Raw genomic sequence first — 11245 nt, 5'->3', positions numbered from 1 at the left:
TTTAATTTGCTCATTTTTTTAATTACATGTTAGATTTTTTTCTGTAAAATACTGAAATTTGAATCATGAAGGTAAATATAACATTTAGTAAAAGAGTCCATTACTTCTTTGTATAATACCATAAGAAATCAACAGTAACATCAGTACCAATGGTGAGGTCTTGAATTACATTTTGCTTTACAGTTTAGGTATTTCTTTCCCATTTCTCAGCTATGACCATCAAACCCCATCCCCTACTAACCCACTCATTCCTCCCCTTTAACATTCGTTGTCCTCCATCCCCTACTAACCCACTCATTCCTCCCCTTTAACATCCTTTGTCCTCCATCCCCTACTTATCCACTCATTCCTCCCCTTTAACATCCATTGTCCTGTGATACCAGGAGAGGTAGGCAAAAACTGAGGGTGTGATAAGAATCCAGTCATCTTGTGGGAGATAGGAGACTTTCTGAATGCTCCTAAAATTTTCCTAAACTATCTGGAAATCGTGATGATGCAAGTGCCTGCTATGCTAGGCCAGTTCACGTGCATGCTTCTTCATACCCACAATCCTTAACTAGACCAGTGTGCATTCTTTGGCAGACTGATAACTCCTGAATTTGTTGTTTAGGTACCACTACCACACACACACACACACACACACACACACACACACACACACACACACACACACACACACACACACACACACACACACACACACACACACACACACACACACACACACACACACACACACACACACACAAAAACACCCCATCCCCTAACCAGGGATGAGTGAGTTTGTATCAGCCACTCCCTGTCCCTCTCCAGCAAGCTTCTGCACCACTTATGCTAATAACTGCACCTGATTTTTTTGGCAAATAGACAAGATCTGAAACATCTAATCAGAGGAGCCAGCAACTATTGTGTTTTATTTTTCTTTGCGATTAAACTGACTTTTCTTAAGTCAATTGCTTTATTCATGAGCTCATTAATTGCCCAGTCAGACTACAGAAAATGCTGTGGAAAGAATTACTGCATAGAAGCCAGCTATGGATAACAGCCAGAAAACAAATTTATTTTTCTTTGAAAAAGTTATTAAGCATGTTAGGCATTGGTCTGTTTGTTGAAAACCCATAGTTAAAATGTCTTCGTGTGTGTTGCACAGTTGTATTTTTTTATTCTTTTTATCTTCATCGGTTGTCTCCTGATTGACCAGAAAATTCATTCCCATTAGATCAATAGCTAATTTCAGGTGGTTGTTACCTAGGCAGCCATCACGATTTTCTGCTTGAGGCCCTAAACCAGCAACTCCCTGGTAGCCGAAAGACATGCTTGCTTGTACAAGGGCCAGCAAAAACAAAGCCCATATTCATGGCCCATATACTGTTTGTTGTAGTCCTGTATCACCGCAACAGTTGGAACTTCAGCAGACCGAAATGCCTCCCTTCCACAGAATGGCAAAGCCAGCATCCTTTGCAGAATGGCATAACCAACCTTTCCCGGTTGGCACTTTCAGCATACAGGCCACTCATCAAACACAGGTAATTTGAGTTGTAGTCAAGGCTTCCTCCCTGTAACCCACAAAGATGACTTCATGCAGTTACTTTCTATCCTACCGAATGTTAATCATATTTTATACTACAGTGGGATAAATATTCATAAAGGGTGATTACTGATCAAACTAACAGTGTATGGCCCATGAATATGGGCTTTGTTTTACCAGTCCTTGTACAAGCAAGCATGCCTGTCAGCTACCAGGGAGCTGCTGGTTTAGGGCCTCAAGCAGAAAACCTTGATGGCTGCCTGGGTACAGCCACCTGAAATCAGCTATTGCTCTAATGTTAAATACATATGTTGAGTAACCGTATCAGTTTTTATGTAATGAAAAAGTAATGAAGAATATTATAAAATAATAGTTATATCAGTGAGTTCTGTAAGTCCTAAAACATATTTTTTTTCAGATTGGAGTAGGGCATGGATTTTGGCTTTGTTATTTTTTGTTAGCAATATTTGTTTGTTAGAAGCCTTTGGGCCAAGCAAACAAAATAATTGTCTGAACTAGCTAAGAAATGTTTTCACAGTTCTGTAAAACACATTTAAAACTGTATTCTCCTGAGGAACATTTACATAATCTAGCAAGTCTTCATTAAATTATTGAAAAAAAAAACAAAAAACAAATGCCCTAATCTAATTAGGAAGTAAATGAAAAAATAAGCAATTTACTAAAATGCATTTTCTAATTGTAGACATATTCTGGCTTGTTTTGTGTGACGGTGAATCCATATAAATGGTTGCCAGTGTACACTGCCCCTGTTGTTGCTGTCTACAAAGGGAAGCGTCGATCAGAGGTCCCTCCCCATATCTATGCGATTGCCGACAATGCCTATAACGACATGTTGCGAAGTAAGTAACTTAAATAGTTGTCAAATTGTCATGCTTTTTTTTTTAGTGGAACACTATTACCAAACAAATAATCCATTTTGTGTTAATTGTTGCTTTAAATAGAACTAAAGATCTTTACTGCATTTTAAATGAATTTCAACTGTGGATGTATGTGTGCCCATCCTCATTAGTTTTTCTTTTATATTGTTTCAGTTATTAATGTGTTTAATAGTTGCCTCTCCCCAGTGTGCACTTTGTGTTCATTTGTTGTATTTCCTGATCAAATAGGTCCCTTTAGGCTGATAGCTGTTATTTCAATGATTAAAGATTTTTTTTAAACACCTTTATTGAATTATCACTTGTGACACAGGCAAATTTACATTCATATAAAGGCCTTCTTCTTCTTCTTCTTTCGGCTGCTCCCGTCAGGGGTCGCCACAGCAGATCACCTGTTTCCATTTCTTCCTGTCCTCTGCATCTTGCTCTGTCACACCAACCCACCTGCATGTCCTCTCTCACCACATCCATAAACCTTATCTTAGGCCTTCCTCTTTTCCTGTTACCTGGCAGCTTCATCCTTAGCATCTTTTTCCCAATATACTCTGCATCCCTCCTCAGCACATGTCCAAACCAACGTAATCTTGCCTCTCTGGCTTTGTCACCAAACCTTCCAACCTGGGCTGACCCTCCAATATACTTATTCCTAATCCTGTCCATCCTCGTCACACCCAGTGCAAATCTTAACATCTTCAACTCTGCCACGTCAAGCTCTAACTCCTGCCTTTTTGTCAGTGCCACTGTCTCCAACCCATATAACATAGCTGGTCTCACTACCCTCTTGTAGACCTTCCCTTTCACTCTTACTGGTACCCGTCTGTCACAAATCACTCCTGACACTCTTCTCTACCCACTCCATCCTGCTTGTACTCTCTTCAACACTCGCCCTTACTCTGAACTGTTGATCCCAAGTATTTAAACACATCCACCTTTGCCACCTCTACTCCCTGCATCTTCACCATTCTTCTATCCTCCCTCTCATTCACCAACATATATTCTGTCTTAGTCCTGCTGACCTTCATTCCTCTTCTCTCCAGAGCATATCACCACCTCTCCAAGGTCTCCTCCACCTGTTCCCTACTCTCACTACAGATCACAATGTCATCTGCAAACATCATAGTCCACGGGGACTCCTGTCTGATCTCGTCTGTCAACCTGTCCATCATATAAAAGTAATCACACTATATTAACATAACAAACATTATACTTCAAATATATTGCGATATATCATACAACCTAAGCAATATTGCATAAATTATTCAATTCCTGTCTTTTTTTAAAACAAGAAACATCTTTATTAAACCATCACTCATACTTAGGCAATCATACATTTATATAAATAAAAACTAACCACACTGACACAATCCTAGTTGCAACCATTCTAAATCACAAACCATACTAACACACTCCCAGTTGGAATCATTATATATCACTTATAATCTAACCAATTTTTCTCACTCAGACATTATGTAGTTGATTTATGGCCAGAATATCGGAGAAAGTCTCCTTGTCATACCAACAGAAATGCACACACACACGCATACTCTCATACGTGCTTACACACATACACGCACACGCACACACACACACACACACACACACACGCGTGCGCATGCGCGTGCACACAGTTTTGCCCATGCGCAAATATGCAGAGTTGTACTGGAATATTTTTCATTTTAATGGAGAATGACAGAACACACATAATTCTAATATTTCTTCATCAATTGCAAAAGGGTATATGCTCAGCTAGTGCTGTTGTTTTCTTGTGTCATATTAATCGTCTGAGCTGCCTAACAGTTATGTAGTCATTTTGACATTTATTGAGTTTAAGTACATGACACTACTTTCAAAGTAAAACCCTCATTTACTAATATCGCTAAACACCTAAACTAAGTACTATTTCAAATCTAATCGACTTATATAGTGCATTTGTCATTTTGTCATCCCAGTCTAATCCTACATCAATTTTATTGATATTTTGGGTTTCCTTCCATTAAGTGAATAGATTCTTTGTCCAGCACCAGTTTTGATTTGTTTTGATATCTGTTCTTTCACGTCCTACACAGATGACTCCACTCTGTCGGCTGCTTAAACAGCTCTGTATCACTTTATCTTCTTTGTGTGGTCTCCACACCTCTTCTGCAAATCCTTGCTGTTTTTTTTTTTTTTTTTCTATCTGTTTATGTACTTGTGTTTCCTCAGACTACACTCTCTCAGACTTCTAAGCTAAATATGTTATACCATCTCTGTTCACCTGCCCTGAAGGCAGAGTTTGTACTAATACCAGGAGTTAACCAGGACATTTCTAATTATAGCTGCAGCATTTCTTCCATTTCAGAAGACATTCACCATGATATGGTTACATCCTGCACTCAGTCCTACATTTCATGTGTTGTGCACATCTAATATTTTTTTATTGTGCAGAACTTAGTCTGATTCTTTTTTAAACACTACTAAGAAACTGCAGAAATTTAGTTTTACATCTGCTTTAAGTAAAACTATTGACAGCCTATTCAAACTTCAGGGTTTCATACTACAAGCCTCAGAATTCTGAAAATGTAAATACAATTCACATTTAAAATAGCAAACTTGAAAACTTGCTGTTATACACTAAAAGTATTTTTGGCAGAAAGGAAAGATACCCCCTGCCAGCACCGTCACCTACACTAGTTATATATACTAACTTCAAGATCAGTGTACCTCAGAGAAGGGGGAATTCTCTAAAGTACAGCAATGTTGGACTTCTTACATGTTTCCCCTTACAGTGCTTACATTTTTGAAATTCCAGGCTGCACACAATCGAGTCTTGAATGTAAATTTTACTTCTGGGCCTCAATTGAAGATGGGCTATACCCAGTCAGACTTTTCCAGTCAATAGATCCAGTGATTAAATTATGTTTTTTTCTGGGTTAAATATGTGACTGAGTTCTGAATGCTGCTTATTCCAGTCATTATTTCTTACTGCATGTCGTATTATTTACTGTGACTTTTTTTAGTTTTTCTAATTTTCCCATTTTAGGACTATTTTCTGTGATTCCTTGATACAATTCCTATTTACATTTTTAAGGATATAATCTATTTTTTCCAACAAACTAGAAAGCCAGGTATACCTAGAAGTCATATATGTATTTTTGCAGTGTTTTGAGGCCTTTTATTTACAGGAAAATCAGGTCATCAGAATTCCATATATGCTAGTCATGGTTAACTTTCCTTCCCATTTGACATGGTAAACAGTATAAAGATGACAGCCAAATAGCCTGTGAGTTATGAAACCTCTTGTTTACCCTGCCTGTTTCTATTATTAAAACTTGTAAGATGAGAATTACTCTATAAGGAAACAGAAAAACAGGTCATACAGCAATATTCAAAAGAATAAAAAAAAACAATATGATAAAAGATGTTAATAATAACTAAGTCAAGCGAACAAAGTCGCATCACCATCCTCCCAATTGAAGAGCAAAAGCAGGTACTACCGTTGCAGCAAACCACTCACTTTGCAGAGGGAACTGGCGAACACAGCACCAGACTCAGGTTTTGCAGGCTGTAGTTTACCCAGTCATACCTGTTCCTGACAACTGAATGTAATCTTAGCCAGATTGCTTACCTGGAAAGGATCATGATGAATTGACATATGAATAAACAAGAATTTAGCTTTGTGATCCTTGGTCATGACAGTGTTCTGTCTGAGTTTATATTTGTACAGACCACAGTGTAGACTGCGGAGTTTATTCTATGGAAGAAGACAGTGAAGATAGTTTTTTTTTTCTGAGTGCTTCTAAAAATGGCTTCATCTATTCTGTAAGTCCCTTCAAACAGCTCTTTTTAAATTTCTGCAAGACATCACTTCTTAATAATAGATAAGAAAATACATAAATTGTACTGAATGAAGAAGACATAGCTTCTTATATGACATATGTGTCTTTCTTCTAAGACCTCTCCCCAAAAATGAATACTGGGTATCTTGTGCAAGATCTTAAATTGCACTGTCAATGGTCCATTCCTTCTATACATGCATAGCAAACACAAATCAGCATTGAATTTTACCTTTCCCCAGTTTCTAAATCTCAGATATGTGTCTTTGAAACTAATAAGCTATTACAGCTACCTTTAAAGACAAGTTTTGTTTTTATATAATTGTTATAAAATTACAATTTAGACAATGACAAAAGACACAAATTTGAAAAGATTTGCCTTTTTGAAAACTACTCTTCCCTTTCCCAGTATTTTTGCCTGGAAATGTCTGCATAAGTATTTTTACACCTCACTCAGGATAACTAAGGTAATTCCAATACATCCTCCTCTTTGTTGGAGGTGTTTAAACCAGGAACCAGCTGATTGGGTTCACATGCTTTGGGGCTGTTGTAGATTACCTGAATTTAAACAACGTATGCAAATACCATATCACAAACCAGATTAGGCAGTTAACCAGGACAAATTACTTATTGGAAGTTTGAGAGGGGGAGGGGGGGAGTTGACGTCAAGACAGAAGGAACTCTTTTAATTTATCCCACTAGTCATAAAGGAAATTGCTACCAAGAAGTGGAAAAACCAGGGACCTTCAATGAAAAAAGAGGTAATCTCCAGAAGGACCAATTCTGGGAAAGTGAAGAAAAAGGAGTGAAAAATAAGGGTAGGCTGATGGAAATGTGGTTGCTATGGTCAAGCTATTTAGAAAAGGATGGTGAACTTTAGTACTCCAGAGGTTTCCATATATCGAATCCTACAAGATACAAGTCAAAGCCACTAAATTAGTTTTGTTAAAAGTTTTTATTAGATGTGTAAAGTTGAGTGTTATTTTACTTTGGTTATGATTTCATAAGAAATACATATATGTTAACATGTCTGTTTTTATAAGAATGCTATCTAATTGTAAGCAATGGTTTTGGGCTGAATCTACCTATATAGTCTGATCATATAGTCGAACTAGATAAAAATTGTGTGGACAACCTCCACAGAACAATGGGTTGTACAGAATATATACCATGTGCATGACCTTTGCATGCATGTCAATGAATAAGGACGTGGTTTAAAATAAGTATTTGTCTTTCTGCATTTTTGGACAGACTTGAAATTTTAAAAACTAGGTTTTCATAACAAAAGGCATGAAAATATGTAACTCAAATGCATTGGTTTGAAAACGTTATTCTGAATATGGTAGGTGAAAAACAGCCCTCATTGTAAATCAGCTAAAGCAGTCAGTTTCCCCAAGGATATTAGAAATATAGGGCAGAAGTCAGCCACAGTGTCAAAGTTCTCTTTTCTTTGTCATGCTTGTGAATTCATTTGAAAAGATTCTAGAGAAGAAATCACTGGAGTACTACATCCCCTGCAGTACCCGACACATATTTCCAGGTGATCATACTGCTTATAAATAAATAAACAGAGCTGGTCCTACTCACAGTTTCTTTAAAATTATGTTTGTTAAAAGGTTCTAGCTAGTGCTAGAAAAGAAAGAATTGCTTTCTGACAAACAGACCCATGATTTATTCTCATTACTGTGTGCTGCAACCTTAAGTCATTTTACAATGGTATAAATGAAAAAAAGTGATCCTTTGATAACACTAGTTTGTGAGAGAGGAGAAAAAACATGCATTACTATATGTTCTGTACCGCCCTCATGTGTGTTGTTTATAATGTTAAAAAAGTAAGTAGATTCAGCCTTTTCGGACTAGTCTGCCCTCCTTGTTTTTATTGTTTTGTTTATTTATAGACGTATGGCTTGCAGGCTTAATCTCTGAGAGTTCATTGATTAATTTTAGCTTGCAATTTGTTGTTTTGAGTATATTTGTACTCAAGCTGTCTGTTGCAAGGAACTTGAGTCTAGAAAATGTGATCTGATATGTCTAGCTTTAAGCAGATATAGTGGATCCAGATTCATGGAGGTGTGAGAAATAAAATACTTATAATAATATTGTTTGTTATGGGGGACCCCAGTCTCAGCAAGGGACTCATTGAAGGGAGAAAATTACATCTCATTGACCAAAGTAACATCTGTCGCATAAAGCTATCACTAAGCTTGCACTCCAAGTTGACTTTCCATCACGTCTCTCTGTTTGCTGTAATACAGGGAGTCTACACATTTTTCCATACTCTCCAGTATGAAAGGATTTAGAAGATGATACTTCTTTGAAAATATTTTAGGAAGCTGCAACCATTTTCCCCATTGTTACAGTCAATAATGATATCACCTTCCCAGTGATGACCATGGCTGATGGTTAGCTTCACAGACCACTGTCCCCAACACTCACATACTTATCTCATGAAATAATTTATAATATTACTGATCACACTACAGAAAAATGATTGGGGGTTGGTATAATGGTTAAGAAGTTTAACTCACAGACATAAGGTACAGTGCTCTATTTTCACCTTTGGTAGGGAAATTGGCTAGACTTAGTGTGGCCTGTTAAGAAAGCCAACCTAGTAATTAGCTGTGAGCTTATGAAACCATGAATCTAAGGGAAAAAATTATTTTGGGAAGTTGGCATAATGTTTAAGGAATTTACATTACAAACACAAGGTGTGGGGTTTGATTCTCACATGGGGTAATTGACTAGGCTTAAAATGGCCCACAAGAGCAGTTAGCCTAGTACTTTTTTTTTGAGTAAAAGGGACAAAAAAGGAGATAATCCTGCCTTATAACTACTAGTGAGTACATAGAACCAAACATTAAACCAAGCAAGTGATAGTTAGCAGAGTCCTCTTTTAAAAGGTTTCTTGTTAAATTTATGTTATATAAAGGGCTGTCAGCCATGATTCTTATTCAGTTTTCTTGCTCACATTCACATCTCACAGATCTTTGAAATTTCTACTTATCTAGGAAGGTTGTCTATAGCTGTTAGTGCACATAGAAGAGATTACAACTAATCAGATTCTTTTATTCTATTCACTTGAAGTCTTCAAGTTTAGGCCTGCAATCTTAGCACAATTTAATTATTTGTAATAATTTTCAGGCTATGTTTTGCCTGATTTAAAACTTCTATTAACAGCTGCTATGGAAAGGAGTAGAAATAATATATGTAGCTAAACTGGTAATGAAATAGTGGCTGAGTTTTATAGGCAACAGGAGAGCTAACTGAAAGGTGACACCTAGCACACAGTAGACCTTATGAGTAATGTTCAGGCACTGTATCACTGTGCCTGTCGTACAACAATACTTTTAAAGAAGTATTAGAACAGCTTATTTTGTCCACATTTACTATAGAATTCTATAAGAAACTCAAACTTTTTATATAAACATAATGCTGTACTGTGTCAAACTGAATGGGGTTTAACAAATAATCACTGAATCTGCTGCTGAGGTATGGATTAGAGTAAAGTGAGAGAGAGAGAGAGAGAGAGCAGATAATGGTAGTGTCCTCTAGCAACCTTTTCAGTGAAATGACATCTAATACAGAATTACTCAACATGAAGACAACACTTTTTATTTGTCTGGCTGCATCATAATGTGTGTGTGTGTGTGTGTGTGTGTGTGTGTGTGTGTGTGTGTGTGTGTGTGTGTGTGTGTGTGTGTGTGTGTGTGTGTGTGTGTTTTACTGGCACATGCTCATCATAATTTCTTGTTTTATAGCATGGCTATATTTAAATACATTTTTTACAGTGAAAAAGTAACCCATCTTATTAATCTTTTGATTTCTAGATCGAGAAAACCAGTCTATGCTAATTACGTAAGTGAACAATACTGATAATCATACATGTTATGTAAATTTGTTTTTATGTTGCTTTCTTATATATGATATTGTTTATTTTTACTTTTCAGACTTTTGACGGCATAAGGCATTTTTTGGCAGGCTTATTTATTTTCAGACTCTTCTCTAAACTTTTTGAAACAAGGGTTCTATTATTCCTTTGTCATGTGATTGTTCACTGTGTACTTCATTATGATGCAATTGTGTGTTGGAGAGAAGGACAGGCTACGTACATGACATATATTCTGAAGTTAGGTTGAAATGTAAGTAAGAACTCATCAAAATCCAAGGTAGCATTCCGCTATTCTGTAACATTACCATAGTAGTCAGTGTCATTTGAAAAGAAGTTACTCCTTTTGTGTGCTGTCAGACTTGAGAAGGTTTTGAGATCAAACATGCTGAGAAAATTTAAGAACAAGTGGGACAGATATAAGGCAGTTTACATGAGGATGGAAAGAGTCAGACTGTACAAAACGAGGGCTTGCATCTTATTCAGTAAGGCAGGCTACAGACAGTCCAGAGCGTCATTATCTACTATCAACATAACTATATCTCTGTGGGCATGCATGTGTGAATCTCTCTTTCTGCACATATGCATGCTGTACATGAAGTTAGGTAACAGGATATAATAGAACTAATGCACATGGATGAAACACAGCTTATCAAATACCATTTAAATAAACATAATTCACCAAAGTGACATACAAGCACATTTAAATGTTAACAAATCACAGCTCATAGAATTGCATCTTTGTGATGGACCTAAGAGTGTACAAAGCATTTCTGTGCTGAAGTATAAGGTTTCAGACAGAAAGTGGTGATAAATATTTTTTGGCAAAATGTGTTGGAGGTGAGGGTGTGTGTGCATGTATGTATGTGTGTCTCTGCAGATTAATCTATTAATTCCTTTATTCTATGGCATATCAGTTCAGTTGATTTATTTTTTATTATGTTTAGTTGGGGAAAAGGAAATGCAACCCTCCACAGTGTTTTCATTTGTTATTGTCATTTCTTTTCCATTTTATTAAGGCTTTTGTGTGATACTTTATCTTGTGAGGTGATTTTGATGTGTTTGGTGTATTTGTTTTTCATTTCTATACTTGCTAATTAACTACATATTTGAGTTGATGTGC

At 36.7% G+C, this 11245-nt stretch overlaps 1 protein-coding gene across 1 annotated transcript in view; it reads left to right on the top strand.

Annotated features, from left to right (window-relative positions):
• The window catches only part of LOC122817039 (myosin-7-like), a 206537-nt gene that overhangs the window by 14646 nt on the left and 180646 nt on the right, over positions 1–11245 (top strand). The window contains exons 5-6 of the mRNA XM_044090174.1: positions 2232–2388; positions 10064–10091. Coding sequence (XP_043946109.1) covers positions 2232–2388; positions 10064–10091 — 185 coding nt within the window. The remainder of the gene's footprint in view (positions 1–2231; positions 2389–10063; positions 10092–11245) is intronic.

Source organism: Protopterus annectens, chromosome 12.part0 (genome assembly GCF_019279795.1).
Source record: "Protopterus annectens isolate FY-2018-M chromosome 12.part0, PAN1.0, whole genome shotgun sequence".
NCBI classification, from domain to species: Eukaryota; Metazoa; Chordata; order Ceratodontiformes; family Protopteridae; genus Protopterus; species Protopterus annectens.
Note: the sequence above shows the minus strand (reverse complement) of the source record. Positions and strands in the feature narration are given on the sequence as shown.